Raw genomic sequence first — 23,565 nt, forward strand, 5'->3', positions numbered from 1 at the left:
GTTGTTCTTTAGATTGTCTTACATAGCCATGCCATGGTCTACAATCAGCCTTTTTTTTATCTTTCTGAGGATTTTTTTTTCTCAGATATATGCAAGTGTCTCTTAATATTGTAATTCCAATAGCATTTCATTGCTATCATAACTGAATGTAATCATTAATCTGGAGAGAAGGTCCTAATTTTCACATTTCAATAAAAAGTTCTAAACTTGCAAATATAGTTTCAAGTTATTAGCAGGACTACATACACTGAGAAAGGATGTAACTCCTGTGATTACTTAGGAAATCTTGAAATGCATAACCGTCTTGGTCTCATCTCTTGTGACATTTTCAGTCTGTTAATTATCTTATTCTGAACTTTAAAAATGGCATTTACGGACCTGCAATGCCTTTCTAAGGAGCTTGCTCTTTGTCATGATGAAGTTAATATTCTTGAAAATGACAGACTGAAAATCATCTGTTACTACGTGTGTGTGACTATGGGAGCTCTCCATAAAAAGTGGTTTATTTAAGGCTAAAGGGATGTTGGTAAATCGGGACTGAAAGTGTTGAAACCTCATTTGTTGAGATTTACGAAAAATCCCTAGGTTTCACTTGCATTTACAGGCTGGTACTAAGGAAACTTTCAGATGGCATTACTTCTGAATCTAGTCAGTTTATCCATCCCATATATGCAGATGATAAAAATATTGCTCTCCCTCTTTATCCAAATTTATGGAGTTGGTAGTTTTTGTCCCTTGTGCCTCAGACAATGGTTGGAATTCCTCAAAGAAATTATCAACCTCTGGCCTTTACAGCCCGAAATCAATGCCTTTTTCTGTGTTTAAAAAGAGCTCCAACCTGTCCCCATGTGTGTCCCCATGCTTGTGCATGTACATAGTTTTATGTGCTTTGAGACTGATACATTGATGTAAGAGTCAGGACCATAGAATCAATTCAAGGATGTCCTCCTTCAGGTGCTGGTGGCAGTCATGTATTTTTCCACATAATCCAGGACATACGTAACATATGCCAACATCTGACTTTGAAGTCGCTTGATTGTCTTATTAGAAATCTGAAGCAAGCTGTGTTCTGCTGAAAGTGTGGACTGTGTTAGTGGAGGCTTCCTGAGCCTTTCTCCTATGAGTAATGGTCATGTGGGAGATTGAACAGCCACTGATAATAAAACAAAGCAACTGTGTTTATCGTAGCAGCCTTAAAGGTGTTCTTGAGCATAATGTAAAGGTTTTTTATGGTAACCTCTGTTTAGTAGGTGTGTAATCAAGATCACATTCTGACATGACAGCCCTGCCTTTTCCCCAACAAGTGATTTAATTGAGAAGTTAGGCCCATATATACTGGTTTTTGCTCATCATCAGATGCAGGTTCTGCTCATCATTGATGCAGGTTTTAGAAATGGCATATAATGTTTTAAGAGTTACATGTTACTTAACTTACAAAATATTTGCTAATATATAGACTTAGTTAAGTGAAAAAACATAACGCTGTTCTTGTCATCCACTGCTGCAGGAGAATGGAATAGTCTGACTGGGACACATTTCCTTCAGTAAGAGTTGTTAGACTTGGTAGGGACAGGAAAGGAACATTACTATGAAGACATGAATCCTAAACATCTCAAAGTTTATGTTTTACCTAAATACAATATAATAGTTACTGAAGCAGCAACACATGGTATCTGAACTCAGGAAAAGAATAAGATGAAGAAGCTTTATAGCTGCTACCTAACCCAGGCAGTGTCTGGTTTGGAAATTCCAAAAGAAGCTGTTCCTAAATGCTGATGAGGATTAGACTGTCCTGAAAAAGGCATAAAATATCGCTAAAACCCAAGAGGTGTCCAATCCAAAAGCATGCTCCACAGCTTTGCATTACTCACAGACTGACATAAAGCACAGTCATCACAGCTACTGTATTCCAAACGTAGCTAAACTGGTAGGAGAGATAGTGTCCATGCTGTCTCAAACCCTGAGATTATTACATTTCTCACCCTGAGATTGCCAGTGAGCCACAATGTAAAGGGAAGGATGAAAAAAAGTACTGCTTTGTGGTATAATGATTTTATGAAGTTGGAGGGACAGGAGGGTGGAGGAATGAGTCAGAAAAGGTGATGGTGTATATTGGAGATTGCAACAGGAATCAGTAGGGTTGCAGAGGCAGTTTTAATTTTCATGAATCACAAGGATACTTCCCTAAAATCCAAATACCTTTTTTAAAATTTCTTTTGCATGATCCATCAGTCAAAAGTATTGTCACTTCCATGAACTCAACTTGGAGACACCCACAAAGGGGATTCTTTGTTTTCAACTGAAAAGTGCATCTTGTCTGCTTAATTAAATCTTGAAATTACCCTTTTTATTTCTGCTGGTGATTTACTGTCTTTGAACCTGTCTGTTACAATTTATTAGATTAATTCAGTGCTGCAAAAGTGGTCTTGTGCTATAGTAGGGGCTTATCAACAAGTTACGAAAATCATTTAAGGTTGCAAATGAAAGAGATCTGTGGTATTACCTCTTCACTATGATACCAGAACTGCTATCAGTCTTTAGTTCTCCTAGTTCTGGGAATTCTCTCCTCTTGAATATTTTAATTACTGTTGAGAATATTGCTTATATTTCCCAAATTGAGAATTTGCTTCACAAACAGAGGATGATACTGTTTGAGGGAACTGTGAGTTCCTACCTGTCCATACTGGCTTCCAAGTTCATGGGCACATGAACTGCTCATTTATATTTACTTTTTTTCCCATACTGATGACATGTAACTAAAGACACTAAATTGCAAGAAAGTTTGTACCTTTGTCTAACTCCATGGAGCACCTTGTGATGTAACTGCTAAATAAGTAACACCACTTGAACAAAGGTAACCCCACAGTCTTTTATGTGATCATTTAATATGCAGTAAAATAAAATAGTCTTTGGGATTTGAGTGCACTGACCTGCTTTTAGTTGCTGTAGAACAACTTCAGTTGATTTCAGAGGGAATTGGAGGTGCTCAGCACTTCAGAAAATCAGGCCATGTATATTCAGGTGCCTAAGTATGCATTCTGTATCTTCTCAAAGACACAGCAAGTAGGGGTGGATTTCAGTTTCCCTCTGTAACCAGTGGCGATAACCATGAATATGATGAGGGCTTAGTATAAACCAGAAAAAGCAAAACTTGTGTAAAGAAACAAAGCCTTAATCGAGGTTTAAGTGGAGCTTGCAGCAGCGTGTAGGTATTTTGTTCATTGGTGAGGTTCATTTTGCATAAAATGCTGATGACTGTCAGCACCCTGGTCTGTATTCAACATTTGCCCATGAAATACAGTGTTTAGAAATTTCATCAGCTTGTGTGGATAATCTTCTCAAAGGTGGGTAACTAAGTTGTAAACAGGGAGGATTAGATCAGTGCTATGATGCATGAACTGTTGAGGATAGAACAGTGCAGCAGTGAATGAAAGAAAGCCAAAGTACTTGCTTCAAGAGCTGTGTTCAATCCTGATTAAGTTGTTGGTGAAAATTCACATAATATTCTCCATAATGGTCAGCTGGGCAGTGTTAGTGGCCCCTGAGGTGCCCTGATGGATGGTGGTGTGGGCCCAGCTGGAAGCAGGCACTCACTCCACCTAATCTGGTACTGTTAAGGTTTACTTCTGTCAGGAAACACTACATTTATAATGCCAAGGGTTTATAAAGGTTCTCATAGTTACTGTTGTTATTATTCTTTCAGTTTGCTGGTTTGTACTTTAAAATTACTAGAAGATCACCTTCTTTGATTTGAATACCTAGTGCCATGTTCAATTTTAATCTGTACACATTTAAACTAGAAGAAGCTAAACTAAAGTAGTATGCTTCTATTTTATAGTATACTTATGATTTGTAGGATAGTGAGTTTTGGTATTTGTTAGCTTGAGTGCTTCTTTGCATGTTTATTAAATTATGTATTTATAGGCAGCAAAACAGTTAATAGCTTCAGTAAAGGGGTTCCCAAGGAGCTCTGTCTCAGTTTCTGTGTTTAGCTGGAGTATGGTGTACCTGCACTACATCATGTAATTAATCTTTGTGCATGCTACAATTTAACTTTTCTTTGGTCACCAGATGTGTACCAGAAGAAAGAAGAAATCTTCCCTATCATCACCTCTCTTACGATTCTCTGCCTTGTTCTGCCCCAACCCTGACATTTTAAAATCAGTCTGCCCAGGAGTGATTTAGAGTATAAAACCTGGAGGTTTTACAGCAGTTTGACCTAGCCATACTTGTCACAATTTGCTTTGCACTGACAGTAGGCACCTTTGCTAGAACTGGGGTTTTAAACCGCTGTCTTTTAATCCAACTTTTATTTAAGAGAAATAACTGCAGGAAACGTCCTGCCTGTGGGCGACTGAGACCTGCTTTCTGTGTTGTGCCCTGCAGCAGAGCCAGCTGGTGGGCAGCAGCAGTAGCAGAAGAGCTTTAGTAGCTTCAGAACGGATCTGTGACAGTAAACTTTACTCATGTTCAGGAAGACAGATTTCAGTTTCTGTGGTGACTGTCAAAACATTTTAAAAGCTTTATCTCTCACTGTAATGATGTAGCAAACATATTTTTACACACAAGGTTTGGGGTTTTTTCTTTACACTATTAAAATGTTAAAATAAGGCAAAATCCAGGATTTCAAGTGCACAGTATGAACAATATCAATCATTTATTGTACTGATAGGCAGATTCACTGTTCCTTCACTTAATGTACACAATTGTATTTCACATTGCATAGAGAAAAGAGGAGACAAGCAGGTAAGACGTTAAATCACTGTGCATGGAGTGGGAGTAAAACAGTGAGAATGAGCTGGCTTAACTTTATTTTAGCTTTTTGTGTGGTTTTCTTCCCAGAAAGATCCCATCCAACACCACCTACCCCTTAACTTTCCAAGGCTCAGCCTGGAGAGAGCCCAAGGCCATTAGGCCATTCCTGAAATGGTATTTAGTTGCTTGAGTTCACCTGAGGAATTGAAAGATTCCTTTCAGTGGGAATTCATTGACTGTAATCTTGAAGGATTGAGCCTCACTGTTTGAGACGTGTTTCAAATAAAATGCTTTTACTTCCTTTTGTTAAATAAGACACAGAAATGTATCTGAGAAGTTGTATATAGCTAATCTGCTAACCTGGATTTGCTTCTGAAACAGCTGTACATGGAGGCAGCATAGGTTTATTGGCTTTAAGACACAGCCCAATTTCCTTCCTTCTCCAGTACTTACTGGGAGCAGTGACCTGGACATTCCTGAAGTTGTCTGGCATAAAACTGGTGTAAAGTAAAAAGGGAGCCAGGCAAAAAAACCCAAGTATGCAAGAAGATAGGGCTGCTTCATAGTATAGTTCCCATTTAAAAAATACATCTCTAATATAATAAAAAGCAGAGCCCATCATGTAAACTAAATTAATAAATTGTTATAAAATCTGTACTATTTTTTTTTCTTCATTTAATGTCAAATTTTAATGCTAGTGATACAGACTAGTAATTCAGTGTAATATCCAAGGAGGCACGTTTTTTTAAAATAGTCAGTTTGTCCTTTACATGGTACAGATACAAGAATCCAGGAGATACACAAACTAGACACCAATAATCTTAGGATATTAAATTTAATTATAGATTACACAGAATATGATGTAAAAACAGCAATTTACTAGAATAATTATAACCTGCAAAATGTGAAAATAGTTTAGAAAATGGATTGTCATATTCTCTGACACAGCAATAGTCATGAAAGGTACACTTATAATATCATATGGTAATCTGTGTATTAACTATACTACCTGTCATTTAGCCAGGATTTCAAGACAGTTTAAAGGCATTTATTTCTGAAGTGCCTATGTTTAAATTCAGTAAAACAGCTAGATTGAGACCACTATATTTTTATCAACTACTGCATGGAGATCTATTCCAGATAAATGCTTTGTCTATATGCTATGAATTCGTAATGAGAAGAGTAATTGTAAGACTGCAGAGAGTACAGACCTGTAAGTGGGTGGTTTGACAACTGAAAATATTTCTTAGTGCCTTATTAAATTTTTGAAATCAGACATGCCAATGTCTCTTTCCTATTTCAGACCTAGATCATATTTAATCTGAATTCATGTTATATATTTTAAAACCCGACATTTATTTGTTATGGGAAAGATATGTGTAGATCTTTTTGTTACGTAGTTCAACAAGAAATGTTGCAAGTGTCAAAGGATATGATGACCACAGCAATGTTGGCAGGTTTAATTTTTCTCCAGCCATGTTTATGAAAGCAAGAAAGCCAACCAAAATCAACCCTGACATATTTAGTTTCTTTTTGAATATACAGACTGGCCCAAACACTGACATTCTGTTTATCGATCTTATTGTTACAAAAACTGTACATTACAAACAGTATAGAAACAAACTGAAAGGAATGTGCCACACATCCTGGCTAATTTTCTATATGCAGTTTAAAAATACAGCCTACTCCCTTATAGTGCACAGTTATTGTGTAGAGTACATCACTAGTTAAGTGGACATGACAGAAGAGCTCTAGTTTTCCTCAGCACAGAGAATAAGAGCCAGTTCTGCTCGGTAAAGCTTTCCTCCATCAGACAAGGCCATGATGCTTTTCTTGTATGTTGCAAGGTTGGTAATGTCTAATTCCTATTTCAAGAACAGATAATGCTTTATAATCCTGTTTAGTTATCAGCATGAACAAGTTTACTTCCAATGGCAGGAAAGGAGAAAAAATCCCAGGTATTCTCAGCCTATCTGACAGTACCACACTAAAATATTTTTATATATTTGTATGTTATCCATATGACAGCCATATGTTAGCTTGCTGCTAGCTGGTGTCTCAGAAGCAAGCAAGCTCTTGACAGTGTCACTATGTAATCACAACTCCTCTAGTTCAGGATTTACACTGCTATTATTTCCACCACAATTTTTAGTTGTACTTTGACTTCAGGAATTATGACTTAGAAGCTCTATATTTATCTTATTAGGGTGGATTAAAGTGTCCTTAAAATCCAAATTAAATCTAATCTCTAAGGAGAAAGAAGTCCTCTAGGATTACCTTTTTGTTCTTTTCACAGAGATCCTTCAGTAGGGCATCAAGTTCATTTTCATCTATATAGCCATTGCCATCCTGAAAAATACCATTAAAGATAAGTATAAAAATTTATTTTTAATTCCAGAGGTTATGGCTTGTTTTCCACAAATTCAGAAAATAAGTGCCAATAAACTACACAGTTAATAAAAACATTTTTTTAAGACTTACTTGATCATACATCTCAAAGGCATTATTGAATTCTTTTGCACACATTTTGACACCCTAAATGCCAAAAGGAAAACAAATCCATTAATGACACCAGTTATGTGTGATGGTGAGAGGTTACCTGAAGAATGTGAATATTCATACCTGAAATTTAATAAGAAAATTTTCCTGTACAGGGAGTAGTCTTTGGAGAAAAAAAAAAAACAACAAAGGTCAAAATATTTAACTATTCCCATTACAGCGCTTGGTACATGACACTTGTAAAAGAAACAGAAGACATACCTGGCCAGTTCAGTAAGCTCCAACTTTCCATCATTGTTTGCATCAAACATTCTGAGCTGCAAGAATATATAATTTTACATTGCTAATCAAAATTAATTATCCTAATGAAGAAAACACTTATTTGGAAAACTTAAATCCAATTAACTTTATCCTGAAATGATGTCCCCAGGTCACTTTTGCTATGTAATACATTTATTTTAAGTACTGACTAAGTAATTTAGAGTAATTAATTCTACTGCAAAAGCTTGATAAGAAACCAGATGAGCAATTCTGATTAACCTGTAGTAAGGTAGGTCTTAACCTGCCTTCACTGGCAAACAAATATCCTGTATGAGAAATGTGCATGTAATTATTTATAAATGAGAGAAGTGTTGATGTGGTAACATTTTACTTTTGACTTAATGTCATGATTGGATACTAGAATCATTATTCTCTATTAACAAAGATGAAAAAAATGTTGGGTAAAGTGCAATAGAACCCAGGGCATTCAATTCCCTACACAGAAAACACCAGACATTTCATTCAATTGACTAGGTCTAAGTATTTAAGTAAAGACAATGTTTTGTCACAGTGATACATTTTTTTTAAAAATGAACAGATGTTGCAGATGATCATATTTTCTTGATGGTATGCAAATGGAGAAATAAATCTTTCCAAATAAACATTATTAAATTATAGCTATAACTATGTTAATATAATTCCACAAAATAAATGATTACTATTTCTAATAACTTTCAATAACTCTACTATTAAAGTGTTTTCTTTTGAGGCCTTGAAAGGATGAGCTCCTGCTACTTGAGAGGCACAAACAGCTTATAATAGCTATTAGAAGCAGATGAAGACATTGCTCCTGCATAGGACTTTCTCTTCCAATATTTATGTCTGTATGGTTCCATTTTTTAACTTTCAAACATTACATTGCACTTGCTGTATCAGACTCACAAAAGCAGCGGACTACAAAACATTGTATTGAAAGCACCATCACCCACACTCCATCCCATCCCCTGCAGTCACAGTCATTTTAGATGTAAGTAGTAGGTAAAAGGAAAAGCAACATCCTGTACTGACATAGATACATAAATGTATATCCTTTTGAAGAGGGAACTAATGTAATGCAATGAAAAAAGACCTAATTTCACTTTGTTAATACACAATAAATGACAAAGGATACCAGAAAAAAGTGACGCTCTACAAATGTTTATTTCTACACAACACCGTGGTTCCTTTTAGCACTTCCTTCCTTTGTATAAAAGCATCTGCTTTGCATGCATTTCCCATGAAAGCAGATTTGCATTTGGGGGAGGTAAGCAGTGGCAGCTGTGAACTTATTTTGTATTTTGATGAGTTGTTAGTGACTGGCTCTGCCTGCCAGCAGCTGCTCAGGACTGTGCATTTTCTACTATCCTTCTGTCTTCTGAGGAGATTATTGGAGAGCTGGGCTTATCTTTTTTTCTCTTATAGCTACATTCTTTGTCATTGTGTGTCTCAGCAGAGGCCAGAACTTACAGCATACTTCAGGATAGAGGTCAAAAAGCTCCCTGAATGAAAATGTTATCTTCAGCTGTGAATGAACAGTGACAATTCTATGTAAATGGCTTATACTGGTACAATGGAACCAGCAGACCTTTTCCAGGAGAAACACAAGTTTTGTTCTGCCAATCTTAAGCCAGTTTGAGGGCTAGTACATCTACCTAGCACATTTTTGATTGTTAAAAGTATTTTAGGACGAAAACAAGCTGGTAAAACAAAAAATGTAATGTTATACATTTGCTGAAGACCAGAGTTCTGGTCTTTTTTTTATTGAAAAGCCCATGCAGAAGCTAGTACTGGTCCTTACCATGAAGAACCATAGCAATGGGATGGATGGATTGTTCCAAGGATGGGCTGATTTGAGGCCAGGGAAGCAACGGTTTTGCTATAGTGTTTATCTAAAACATCAGTTTATCTTTTGTGAAGCAAGGGGAGAAGGAATGTGTGAGATGTCTGTAAATCTAAGGAAGCCACCATGCAATGATGGCTTTTAAGACAAGAGACAGACACCACAGCACTGTAAGAAGGCAAAGCATAGAAAATAGCACCAAATTAATTCGATCTAAATATAATAATATAATTATGACAAGAACAGTTTTGCTCCCATGAAATGTGAAGATTTTGGTTTTGGTTTTACAAGTAGTGGCACAAGGAAGCAAAACAGGGAAAATACAATGGCATGGCATGATATTATATAAATACCCAGAAGGTTAAAAATTCCTGGGCTTTTCTTCTTAAGCAGTCCTGCAAACTGCCCATTAAAGCTCTGTAGCTGCAGAAATACTTGCAGGGATAGGTGCCACAGCTGTCTCTCTCTTGCAATGTCATAGTCTGACTGGGACCTGGAGGGTCTCCAAGTCATTTGGAGCCTTCCACTGGCTAATGATAAACAGAATTTGGATTAACCCACTATGCCTGTAAATAACCTTACCATTATTTCTGTGTATTCCGTTAGCTTTGAGTCTTCAATCTGCTTATTTGCTTTCTGTAATAAATCTTTCAAGAAGCTCTGTTAAAATAAATAGAGTAATAGGTGAATTTTTATCTACAGTATAAAATGTTTGATTTGCTAACTTCAGATTAAAGTAATGGGAAATACTATTTTACTTCCACTTTAGTATTTACTACTGAAGTTCCAAATAAGTAGGAAAAAAATAGTCATCAACAACTAAGAACACATGTTTCTTTTGGTAAGTTCAAATATATTGCAATTTGTTTGGAAAAAGTAGCTAATAAAACTTCCTGCATTATATGCCATTTGTTGTATTGTGAATTTGGAAAAAAGTTTGGCTTTCAAGTATACTGCTTCTTAATCAGCTCTATCAGTAAACTAAACTAATTAACCTTGGGTCTCCTTGAAAACTTGGATGCCTAATCACTTTTGCAACATAGGAACAATTTTACAGAAAGGATCAATGATTAAGCAAGTTTCGTCCTTGCCTATGGCAGTACCTGAAGCTAGAAGTGAATATTCTTCCTACCATGTATTTTAAATATGTGCAGCCAATTTCATTGCATTTTTGAATGAGAATTTGATGACATATGACTTAAAACACCAGCCATTTTTACTTAAAAAAATAAGATGGTTTCCACCCATTCAGTGTTTTAGATTTCTGTACTAGGTCTGTGACATCAAAAATGAAAGATACGAAACTGTATAGCAAGGGCATTACAGGACCAGATAAAGGACCTAATTCCTGTCATCAGTTGGAGTGTCATTATCTTTGTGGAATTTCTGGCCACATTTCAAGATAGAAAATGGGGGAGCTTATAAGAAAATATACTTGTATTCCTGAACCTGAATGCAAGCATGTCAATAGTTGTATGACTAACACCCACTATAGTTCTTCTAGTCTGGCCCCCTCCATGCTGGAGGCCCTTCCTGGTAGCTTGTATAACAAAGAACACGACTGGAATGTTGTGAATGGATGTTATGGAAACATGTTTAATGTTGTGTGCTTCAATGGAAAATAAAAGTGGAAGGGAAATTAGAAGGCTATTCAGTCCATGTCTCAAGAAAGGATCCTATCTATCTAAACTTCCTGAATTACTCTCTGATCTGAGCTATTGCCAAACCTTTCCTAATACCGGCAATGATGAAGAGTCTGCCTCCCCCTTAGACAACACATTCTACTCCCATTACTATTGTTAGAAAGTTTTCCTGATTTCCAGCTTAAATTTCACTTACAAAGTTGTAAGTGGGTGTACTCCTCCCATAGAAAATACTTAAAAATGTTCCGTCTTGCCAAGAAATACTGATCTAAAAATAAAACTGGACAGTTATGTCTTATTTTTGGTGTTAAAATGGCCTCTTTCTCTGAGGCAAACAAAACCTCATAGCACAAGAGAGATGGACCATTAGAGATTCAGTTAAAATACCTTCATTCTTCAGCTGGTCCTCAATCAGCCCTGCCTTTTAAAAGTCTATTTTAAAATATAGCAGTCAGCAGGCATCACCTAACAGCTGGAGAGTTCTCAAGTGCTACCTTTTCCTGATCCTATCAACTTTAAATACACCAACCTGACACAACCAGTCAGCAGAAGAATGGGCTTGTCTGCCTGAGGGTTACCCTAAGCTTAGATCCCCAGCAAATGTCACACAGATATCGAACTCAAAAGAGAAAGGGAAAAGGAAAAAAGATGTGAATTTTTGGTCGTGGATTCCTTTTCTGAGCAGAAAAACTCTAAGATTTTGGACAGTTTGATCTCCTGGTGCTTTATTTAAAACTTACGTAACTCTTCTTTATATCACATATGAGCAAAATAGTCCAAATTAGATGGATAAACACTGCTAGATCTTTCTCTTGCTTTGAATTGCTTTGATTCCTTTGAATGTAAATGAATCAAATGCAGTTGAACTGTGGAAAATGGCACCTTTCTACTCAGAAAGCTGTTGTATATGAGCATCTTTCCTACGAAGAAAGGCAGAGAGAATTGGGATGCTTCAGCTTGGAGAAGAGGAGCTTCAGGAGAACATCATCAAAGTATATAAATACTTCAAGAGAGGGTGCAAAGAGGATGGAGCTAGGCTACTGACAGGACCAGAAGCAGTGGCCACAAAGGTAAACACAAAATGTTCCCTCTGAACATCAGGAAACACATTTTCACTGCAAGGATGACAGAGCACTAGCACAGGTTGCCTGCCCATGGAGGCTGTAGAATCTTCATTCTTGGAGAGATTCAAAGGTCATCTGAACAAGGTCCTGGAAAACTGGCTCTGAGTGGTCTTGCTCGAGCAGAGGGGTTGGACCAGATGACTTCCAGAGGTCCCTAACAACCACCCTGTGATTCCGTGACACTAACTCAGCATTGACAAATTGATGTTGGTTGTATGACCAGTGAAATAAAATCACTCTTGTTTTACGATTTCTTAACTGTGCAAGGCTGAGATGGCTAATGGGATAACCTAGATTTTGCTCTTATTTGTGCATATTAAAGCTGATATCGAAATCCTACTAGGTTAACCAAGCAGAGGCAGCGTAATTCCATTTGTGTTAGTCTAACAGTATTACAGAGGAAATTGTAGGGTTACGTGGTACTTGAGACAGCATAATCTGCCCAGCACCATAGTGATTAATAGTAGTGATGCTCTTAAGAAAAACACAACAAAGCAGCCCTTTTCCCTAAGAGGCCAAAATAATAACCAACATAGCTGTCAGAGACTCATCTTGCTTTCTTAATCTTTCTTACTTCTAAGCTACCTAGTACTCTGAGTCACTTGATACCAACACTGATCTGAATTAAAAGATGGCTTAAAAAAAACATTGATCAGATTAGAGTTTCACTTTAAATAATTTACTGACGACAAAAAATCAGCTAATTGTATTGCATTTTTGTCATGTTTGAAATGCAAAATCAGGCATAAGTGGGTATCTGAAGAAAGAGATAGCAGCACAGGCTGTGATCCAACACCTGTTCTCATGTTATGCATGCTTGTAGATACTGGTTTACCTTTAGTTCCTCAGAATCAATGAAGCCACTGTGGTCGCTGTCATATTTCCTCCATGTCTGCAATCAGAATGTGAATGCTTTAATGATACGTTTATGGCAAGCAGGTCTTACAACAGGCAACTTTTCATACTGTACCTGCATGAAATCTTCACTTGACTTTAGCTGCTGGCATCTGAAGAACAACAGGAAATTCTCTTCCGTTGGCAATACCTGAGCAAGCTGTAACAGAATTGAAGAAAGATTAAATTTTGGCTCTTCATTAGGCCACCTCAGCCTGTAATAGAGCATGATGATTTTTAAAAGCATATGAAATTCTTTGTGCTCATACTGCCGTATCGCGGCCCCCTTGGAAGCTTCATCCTGCTAGCTGAAGTGTCTGGAAGATGCCTCCGAAAGGCTTCTGGCTTGCAGCTTTGTCATAGTCATCAAGGTCAAACAGAATTGAAGTCTGAGAGAAGGGAGTGAGGTAACACTTTACCAAAAGGGTAGCTGGGGAAAGCTGAAAAAAATTCACCCACGCAGAATTAGAATCTGTGTTAAAATCCTTTGAATCAGCATGAAGGGAAAGCGTAACACAGGGATTCACAGAGGATAAGTGTGAAGGACCATGAATTAAGAAACTGAGAAATACAGACTACTCACAGATACCAAGGAAGAGGAAGAAAGAAAGGAACACTGACATGAAGAACACATGTTTAATTTAAATGGCTAAATATAAGGAAAGGCCAGGAGAAAAAAAAGAAAACAGGGAGGGTAAGGGCAGGCAGTTCTCATTTGTCAGTCACAGAGATGTGTTCAAAAAGAGCTATAAATACCAGAAAGAAATCAAGAGGGCTTTTAGCCCTGCAAAACCAGGGATAGTTCTTCCAATGCCTCTTCTCTACAAAAGGCTTTTTTAAAATCAGACATTATTGTACTGATTATTGAAAATGTTCATTTACTATAACTCAATTTTGGCAAGTGACAAATCTGGAAGATGGAAAGTATGCTGTATAATTTAATGTAGAATCATGATTTGTTTTTAACAAAAGCCCAATTTTTTTTTTTCTGTCCTCAAAATGTATGAAATGTGTTTTGATTAAAAAAACTTTACTTGAAGAATAGACCAGCTGTGCTTACTATGGAGAAAATGGAGAAAGACAGATTTCTTAGCTGCATACTTTTATGTAAAATGACATCTGCAGACTTTCTGGAGTCCCATCTTAAAATTTTGATTCAAATTTTTGTTTTTCTGCCTCCATTTCACACCCTCGAATCTTTTGTTCTGCCTATTTCAGTGCTGTTGCCTAATTGCTGAGGCTTTTTTATTGGGATCCAGCAGAGCCGTAAGTGACTTCAGCTCCCACCCCACAGACACAACAAAGTTATGGAGACATATCTCTTGTTTCTCTTAAATCATATATAGAAGGAATCAGTTAAATTCTTCAGTGTTGGTACAGATGAAAAGACACATGAGAGCACTCTCCTTACAGAAATGGCGCAGCTGATGACAGGCTGTCAGGCCCACCAGAGGCTTCTGAGTACTTTTGCTAAGTGGCTGAACACGAAACCAAAATCGACCTAAGAAATGCATTTTTGTCAGCAGCTTTCAAAACCTACTCCATTATAAATAGCATATACACTTGTGGGTAAGTATATATTTATGTGTACGCAGTAGCTAAATGTGTGTAACTTGTCCTGATTTATGAAAAAATGTCTTTATTTCTCTCATGACAGAAAAGCTTTGATTTTCAGTGTGCGTTCCTATTTAACAGCAAATGTTGAATGGAAGAACTGTTTAGAATAAAAAAGAGAGTTTGAGAGAAGTGACTGATTATAACAATGGGAGAGGGTTTGCTTGTGTGGAAAATATAAATAAGATGTCATTCAATGACATAGCTAACTCCTGTGAATTTTGCAAGGGCACTGTAAAATAGTAACTGTGAAAGGATCATTAACAGCTTATTAGCACTAACAAACTGTATTTGAGGTACAGAATATATTACCTCTGGAAGAAAATTACCTTATTTTAAGCTATACCTCTCACCTCTTGTAAGTCTCAGGGGAAAACATTAAATTGCTTTTTGTGGAAAACTGCAGTACTGAGGGATAAGTGGATTGTGTGGAAACTGGTTCGACTTCCCAGTCCCAGTTTTATACCACTACCAAGAAGAAAAAAAAACCTGGGGCTATTTTAAATGATGATTTCTTTGTGCGGATAAGCATAGGTGGACTTTGTGAGCATGTTCAATGAAGAGTGCAGACCACTGTGAGTCTGCTTATAGCAGCAATAGTAGTTTAGTTTAGTAAGCCTTGCTGCTTTTATGGAGAAGGTTGGTTATCTCTGGATCACAAATAATAGAGGACAAAGCCTAAGACTGGTTTGTCTCCTCTCTGGTCAGCTGCAGGGTGAGGTGTGTCTTTATAGGTTACCTAGCAGAAAAAATACTCTCGGTACCTAAAACAATATCAGAACTTTTTCCTAGACATTGTTCTCTAAGTAAATTCAGTTGATATTTAATGCTATTTAAAATTCCTTTCACCTAATAGAGTGAATTTGCTTTTTAAAATCCCATAATAGAGCATGGGAGTACAAAGAATATTCTAGGCTAATAAGTAGTCATTTTTATGACAGCAGTAATCTTCAAATAATTTGAATGAGAAATTGCCGCAGTTCTGAGTTTTGAAACCTTGGGTTTCACAGCCACATTTTAGTAAAAGCATTGGTCTCAATGAGTACAGAAGGTGAATTAAAGGTCTATTACACAATGGCAAGAAAGTGGGCAGGTCAGGCTCTGCCTTTAGCTGGAGGACTCTGGATAATAGCCAGCGAACTAACTGCAGTCTGCTTGCAAAGACAGAAACAACACTTAATCCGAGCTGAAAATCCACTCTTTCCTCTATGAAGCCATCCAGGCCTCCTCTTTATCTCAGTCAACAGACCTTTCCTGAAAATTCATTATTCACTAGCACATTCTTCATCAAATTCTGCATGTTCATTATGAGAGCTGGGAGTCTGAACGGCTTTACGTAAGGTTTTTTAAACAGCATTCACACAATTTTCAGAAAAACTGTTTGATATACTATGTAAACAGGAACAATCTGGAATTACTGCATACTTTTTTTTTTATAAGGAAGGAGAATCAAGTCCAAATACCAACTTTGATATCATACTGCTCTGCATGTACCACACATTTCACGAGTTCCATCAGCAGTTTCCAAATCAAGCATCATGCTGATGTAAGGGAAATAAAATATAGCTATTGGGTTTGGAAACTGCTATATTAAGGGAGAAAGTCCCTTTAGACACTGAACTCCATACTATCACACTATTCAGTTGCTTCCGTGGATGCTGAGTATGTTTGGCACTCCACTGGGGGTGGTGAGCCATATCAGACCCTATTAGATTTGCTCATCTTCACTCATTAAGTCAATATCAGAATCAGAAATAGAATTTGAAAGGTAAAACTTCCAGTTATCTTTCCCGAGTGAAGGAGCACAGTCTTTTTCAGGCACTGTTCACACATTCTTCTTGCATCCAGTGCTTGCTATATTCAAAAAGACTAAATTGTTCAATAACAAATAAATACGCATCCGTTAGTCCAAAAGCAAAAAATTTGTTGTACCAAATAAATACTACTTCTTTCTAGATGCAAAGCTATTCATCAATGCTAACTATTGTCAAAAGATGCACTTTTAAAAATCAGCTGTGGCTGCAAGTGAAACAAATTGCTCATATTTCTATGGTAGTTTAGTCATAATTACATATGCCTTTAAACAAGTATATAAAATTCAGACATATGACAGAGGAGAAAAGGTATCTTGAAATGATCTATTGCATCAGCAGCGATACTTTTATTGACTTCTGCAGATTCTATTCAGTCCTCTGTTTTAAAATTAGATACTGACCCAAAGCTGGTCACTGTAGAAATTTTGCAGGACTGGTTTGTTTCCAGCTGTTTCTTAATTAGCTCTCTAGGTCAGATTTCTTATTATCAGGAAAAAAAATAGTATCATTTAATAATAAAACTGCAGTCTCACTGCACTCAGAGTGACATAAATGAGTTGTTAAGCTCAGAGAAGTGACTTCTCAAACTGTAACCCCATAACCCCACAAACTCTCCTTTTTGACTTGCAGTGCTGAAGAGTTAAAGTGAGAGAAAACACAAAGGTTCCCCCCTTCCTAGCAAGTTGTCTAAGTTATACAATTGTTGAGCAGCTGAATGAGGAGAAGTTGTTGGTTATCTTCGGCCTCTTTAGAAAATGGGAGTAAGGAGTGTGAGAATTTTCTGCCTGAAGTTCTGTTAAAGTTCAAGAAAGGAAATCCTAAGAAATTCTTTCTTTGGAATCACAATTACTATTAAAATTTTGTTTACATTTATCATGATTAACATGCTGACTTGCCATATGTGTTGTTTTTCAGAATAGACTACATACAGTGACTGCTTAATTAAGTTCACTCGGGTGTTATCGAGTATCCTAATATCACTATTAGGAATGGTGACAGAGCATTAGCTCAAAATCACAGGCAGCACTACAGCACATCACTCTTCATCAAATTACCTTTTAAATTTAAATTTCTAAAATGGAATTTTTATCTACCTTGTAGAAAACTAAATCGCTATTGATGCTTATTTTTATTTAATAATGAGAGAAAAGTTAAATTACTCGTGGTGAAAAGTCTGGAATGTGGTAAGGAAAACATTACTTTTTGTTAATGAAAAAATTTTGTTAGTGAAAAGAAAAAAAGGAGAGGAAGAAATATTCTGTCTATCTAAAAATCCTAAGTATTGGCATATTATGCTCACATTGTTCTGTGCTAAATGCATTTCCTTCAAGTAAATTTACAAAGTAACTATCTTACCTCAACTATACCTATTTTTCCATCAGTAGTCTTCCCGTATTGGTCCACAAAAGCTTTCATTTCAGGTGTTAAATCCTAGAAAGTCACAATGATAGAATCATTACTTTAAAACACAAGAAACATACGTAAACTTACTTGAATAATCTATTAGTTGTCAAATAATATTCCACATTTAATGAAGGACTCACACATTGCAGCTACACTCGTCAAGTTTAAATGAAAATGAGCATTGTGTTTTGTCATAAATAATGCCATTCTGATAAATTTTACTTCCTAGGGAATTATATTATAGCCAGTGGAAATGATTGGCATCTAAATACTTAGAACTCTTATTTTAGTTTACAGAACGAAAAAAAATTACAAAGACAGATGTATTGGAAGATGTGTCTAACAGTTCCTTTGTTTAAGAGGGTGACAGTGAAGTTCATAGGCAATTATTAGTCCATTTTTTCAGTTTTCATTTTTAAATTAGTAACTCGAAGGCAGTGCGGAATCTTTCAAAATAAGGAAAAAATTTCAGTATAATACATCTGAACACCAAAATAGTTTTTCCACGTCTTTGAGTGGATTTCTCCTGAACAATGGATGCTATTTTAGTCTTAAAAGAACTCATCACAATGTCATGTTTTTCACTGTTTAGTATTTGGTTATCATGGAAACAGAGTCAAAATGTCACTGCTTAAATGTAGAGAGGGAGATTTAGGTGGGAGAAAACTTTAAGAAGTACCTTAAATCTGACAGAATAAAGCCATCATAGTTGTCCGTATAAATTATGGTCCCTGCTATACATCTGTTCTCTAAAGACTATCCTCATTCTAGGTTATGCCAAAATGTGCCAGCCTTGGGGTAAATATCTAAATATTTGATTTCACACTTCAACTTAACCTGCCTTGCTTTGATATGAGCTGTCATCAACCTTCAATACTGATGAAACTTCTAATTTTCATTGTATTTCTTAGAGGTGGAAGCTAGTGAACCATGCAGCAAAAACAGGGTTACAGTCACGTTAAAACAATGGACAATTCTACAGTTATAGATGAAGTTACATCAGACTTTGGAAATTAAAGGTTTAGTTGTTATAATAAATCTGATTATATGGGACCTAAGTGATTTTCTCACTGGAGACACAGTGAAATCTCAGTTGTACAAAGTCCATTGTAGCTTGTCCCAAATTTCACCTGCCAAAGCTAACTAAAATGTCAGTTCCTTGTGGCTGATACAATCACGGCCTAGTATCCTATTTCCGTCAAAGTCATCCATGGCAGGTTAGTAATTTGCCATGGCTTTAATTAGAGATGTGGTTATTAATACAATGGACTTCAAAGTCACCTTTCATCTAATGATCCCAAAGTGGGGACAAGTTTTCTTAGCAGATAGAATGGAGAATTAGACACTCGGATTTTAATTAGTCCTGGTTAAATATTTTACTAATCTTTCTAATAGCAGCTCTGCAGTTCCAGACAGTGTCCAGCCAGTTGAAGGAGGCATAATTGATTACAGGTTAAACAAAACAGGAAACTTGTCCTCTAGTTCATTATTCAGAAATGATGGTGAATTTTTGGTGTTCAGCCAGTTGAAGGAGGCACAGTTGATTACAGGCTAAACAAAACAGGAAACTTGTCCTCTTAGTTCATTATTCAGAAATGAGAGTGAATTTTTGGTGTTCTCTTCACCCTCTTATAAGCTGCTTGAAGAGTTATTTATGTTATTCAAATAAATATTTTTGGTCAAATAAAAATGCCTAAATTTAACCAAGACTAGTCCTAAACCTGATACAGACGCAGTACTCAATTTTTGAAGTGAAGAAACTAGCCCTTCACGCCTCAGTCAGACACCTCAGAAAAGATACTTGTCCAACAACTGCAAAAAAATAGCTTTTTTTGATATGATTTGAAAATGTAAGGATAGTTGGCACTACAGAAACACTTACACGACTGTATTCATAAAGCATGCATTTTTGTGCAGAAATGTCGTCATTATCTATATAGGCAGGGAAAGTGAGAAACGGATGTGGAACAGCTCAGACAAGATCCACCTATTGACACTTTATCAACCTCTGCATTAGTCATTTACACCCCAGACTTTCTTTTGGCAGTTGGTGCACCCAAATAGAGAATGTATTGCATAAATGTGGGTCACAATAAACGGAAGCTATGTTTATATACTTTTGTAGCTTTTGCCTTTAAAAAGAGGCAGTTCTTTTAACATGGCTGAAATTATATCAGATCAATTCAGTATATACCATAATGCATGAAGCAAAAAGGCCTAATGTTACCAAAGCCCAAGCACTAAAACTTCTAAGTAGACATTCCCCCCTTTCAGGGGGGCTAGCCTGAATCAAGCTGTATGCTACCTCTCTGTCTGAGAAAAAGCAGCTGTGAAAGTACAGGCTTACTGAGTGGATTAATACAAGGATTAGCATCAGAACATAATTAGAAGAGTTCTGTAGTTGGGAAGAATATTGGGAAATATTAAACCTTCCTATTCAATGACAGCATCAATGTGATTCTTTAATGCATATGGCATGACTGATGTAAAATCCAGCAATGAAGAATGCATAATTGAATATTTCAAAAAAAGTGAGCAGAAGAGTGACCTGAAATGCAGAAGTTAATGATGACAAAGAAGCTTTGGGGTGTTAAAAGAAGGACAGACAAGGAAATGACATATAACCTACACTAGTTTCTCAATGTGTCCCTTCTGGCTAAAGAATAGATATTCAAAGGTACTGAATTAGTATCCCCTGAGACAAGAAATGAACTAATGAGATGCTTGTTTAGCAAATGAGCCTTCAAACGCAAGAATCAGGTTAGATTTGAAACCTAAGATGACATACAGCCATACTCCAGAGCCCACAGACCAGGTGCTGAATTTGGTGTTGCTACTGTAGATTGTTCTTTTCAGCAGAACACTCCAAAGATAGGTTTGAATCAGAGAAATGGGACAGAAGAACTTAAACATCTGAGCATTTTTATAATACAGTGTGAGATAATGGCAGGGGTTATTTAAAAAAAACCATATATATTAAAAAATTTGTAGCAGATAAGAATAATCCTGAAAGGTTTTTTGTGTTGCTTTGAGTAGGCTATGTTTTAAAGAGATGCACACTTGCTTTGAGAGAGAAAGATCCTGATCTTAAAATTACAAATATTTTTTTCCTTGAGCTTCTGATTAATTTTTTAACTACTCAATAATATATTAGCATTTCTACTAACAATGCCATTCATGCTAAATATAAAGAGGCTTTAATATCTTCTTTCTACTGGGCAAACTTATGTTTTCTGCACTTTAGTATAGAAGAGACATTTGTTCTCTTCCAGTACTTGAAACGTATTGAAGTTGCTCAATCTTTTTTCTGTGAAAAAAAAATAGACTTTTTCCCTCTAAAAAACCCACATTCCTTTCCCAATTTTCTGTTTAGTTTTTTTGGTTTTTGGGTTTTTTTAACTTTTGTTTTGTTTTATTTTATTTTTAATTTTAGTTTGAACTTGCACTCAGGAAAATGAGAGCCTACAGCAATGTCTCTAACAGGAATTAACTGGTACTTAGACTGCAGTAACATTAGAGGCATTGCTGGGAGACAAATTTTCATGTCTGTAAAGTTTGTACTCATACAATTAATATGATACAATTTTCCACAAAAACAATTAAGATATTAATGTTTTAATAATTAATATTAATATTAATTTTTTTCTGTATTTAGTCTTAGATATACAGGAACTTTCAAAGCAAAGTTAGTTATTGAAAAGCTACTTCTCAATTTGGAGGCATTCTTATTATGAACTATTAATGTATTTCCTCCCTGCACACATCATCCACTTAAACTGTAAATTTTTTTTATTTCTTCGGAAGTCTTTTAGCATAGATTCATTTAGACCGATTCCACTAAGTTATATGCTAGAAGTGGCTGTATCTTTACATGCAACCTTTAATTTCATTCTTTCTCCCTTTTCTTTTCCCCCCATATGGGTATAGTTTGGGGGAAATTATTAATTAATGTTTCGATAACTCACATGCAGAAGTGTTTTGACAACACTGTCAAAAACTTCGCTGTCTCTCTGAGCCATTTAAACAGCCAGGATTTGGTACTCACACTCTCGGTGAAGAGCAGTAAGTGTTTAGGAGTCATCTGCAGATCTATTTAGTGACCACCAAGGGGCAGAAACGCATTTCAGCCCGTGCTGCCCATTAGGCATGAAATTAAGAGTCCAACTACCCTGAAGTGTTGGTTTTCTCTCTTTCTCTTTTTTCTCTTTATCTTTGTTTTCGTTCTTTTTCTATTTTCTTCCCTTCCTTCCCCCGCCCCCTCGCCAGTTTTAATGAGTATATATCTGGATCAGGTAAGATTAATTGCAATGGGATAAGGTCCCTTCCAAGATAAAAAGACAGCATCCACACATTTCTTGACTTTTCTTTTTAAGCACTGTCAGAAGTACCAGCTTGTAGCCCGGCAAGGTATGAGCGGGAGCTGCTCTTCAGGGAGGTGCACCCTTGTTTCACCTTCCCAAAGCAGACTATTTATCTGATTTGCAACCTGCGCATTTCTAACCAAGCTATTTCCCTTTTCCTGGCGCGGCAGGTGCATGAACCGTGTGATGGCAAGAGAGAACGGAAGGAATCGGGGCACTGGAGTTTGCTCAAGAAAACTCTTCTTTCCCGAAGAAGACAGGAAAGTGGGGCGAAACATTAACCTACCAAGCCTGCCTTCTTCCGTGCCTGCTGCAGCTCCTGGATGAAGTTTTGTAGCTCCTTCCCATCCATGAACCCATTGCCTACAACAGAAAGAGTTACGGTTGCCGTCACCGCTCCCTCCAAACTCTCTGTCCGCTCTCCAGCGCCGGCAGGGGCGTCTCTGACCCGGCTGCTCCCTCCAGGCGAGCGGCTCCCCGCGCACCTCGCCCGGCACCGGTCCCAGCCCCTGACGGCTCCGGGGCTGCGCCCGAGGCTGCGGGCGGCGAGCGGGGACCGAGCGGGTTTCGGGCGGGCAGCGGTGGGGTCCCCCCAGCCTCCCGCGGGCTTGCCCCCCTCGCCCCCCGCGCCCCCGCCGCCCCGGGGGGAAAGGAGTCACCGTCGGAGTCGTAGTGGTGCCAGATCTCGAAGAACTGCGCGGCCGAGATCTCCACGCCCTGCAGGTGGGTCTCCGCCGTCATGGTGGGCGCGGGGCGGGGGCGCGGGGGGGGCGCTGTCCGCGGTCCTGACTCGACTCTGACCGCGGCCGGCGCGGCTCCGACGGCGGCTCCGACGGCTCCTCCCGCCGCCGCCCCGCCGAGGGCTATTTATGAGGCCGTCCCGGCCGGGCCACTCCCCCCGGTGCTGCCCTCCCTCTCCGCGGGCCCCGGCGCGCCCTCCCCGCCCTGCGCGGGGGGGCCGGGGTCTCCCTACGGCGGCACCGCGGCTGGGGGCAGCCCGGCGGCGGAGCCCTCGGGAATCGACACCCCTCGACGTGGGAGGGGTGTGTGGGTGCCGAGCGGGGAGCCCCGAGCAGAGAGAGCAGCGCTGAACGACCCACCCAGGAGTTACCGCGCATCCCTTGCTTTGGAGAGCGCGCCCATGGGACGTGGGGACAGAGGATGAGCACAGCCTCCCAGATTAGCCATGAGGCTTCCGTGTGGAAGAGGGCCCTGAATTTTAGAGCGTGGCTTGTAGCACCTCAAGATGTCTCGGTACAAGAAAAAAAAACCACTTGGGGCACCATGTGGGGTGCAAGGAATCCGTTTTTCACTGTT

General features: G+C 38.0%; 1 protein-coding gene across 1 annotated transcript; it reads right to left on the reverse strand.

The window, feature by feature from the left end:
- Nucleotides 1-4,624: 4,624 nt before the first annotated feature.
- On the reverse strand, nt 4,625-23,089 carry CALB1 (calbindin 1). The gene is made up of 11 exons (XM_048286285.1): nt 22,908-23,089; nt 22,535-22,611; nt 17,840-17,914; nt 13,132-13,215; nt 12,997-13,053; nt 9,977-10,054; nt 7,516-7,571; nt 7,378-7,417; nt 7,237-7,290; nt 7,033-7,104; nt 4,625-6,620 (listed from the first exon to the last, which is right to left on the reverse strand). The coding sequence occupies exons 1-11, from the start codon at nt 22,987-22,989 to the stop codon at nt 6,507-6,509; spliced, it is 789 nt and encodes a 262-aa protein (XP_048142242.1). The 5' UTR covers nt 22,990-23,089; the 3' UTR covers nt 4,625-6,506.
- Between the last annotated feature and the right edge of the window lie 476 nt (nt 23,090-23,565).

This window comes from Corvus hawaiiensis, chromosome 26 (genome assembly GCF_020740725.1).
Source record: "Corvus hawaiiensis isolate bCorHaw1 chromosome 26, bCorHaw1.pri.cur, whole genome shotgun sequence".
In the NCBI taxonomy this organism is placed as follows: Eukaryota; Metazoa; Chordata; class Aves; order Passeriformes; family Corvidae; genus Corvus; species Corvus hawaiiensis.

Bases quoted from the DNA above. Each gene is read 5' to 3' on its own strand.
- CALB1 (XM_048286285.1), bottom strand. From the start codon at position 22,989: ATGACGGCGGAGACCCACCTGCAGGGCGTGGAGATCTCGGCCGCGCAG. The intron at 13,054-13,131 runs GTACAGTATGAA...TTCTGATTGCAG, and splicing joins CAAGTGAAGATTTCATGCAG to ACATGGAGGAAATATGACAG. The intron at 10,055-12,996 runs GTAAACCAGTAT...TTATTTTAACAG, and splicing joins TTGATTCTGAGGAACTAAAG to AGCTTCTTGAAAGATTTATT.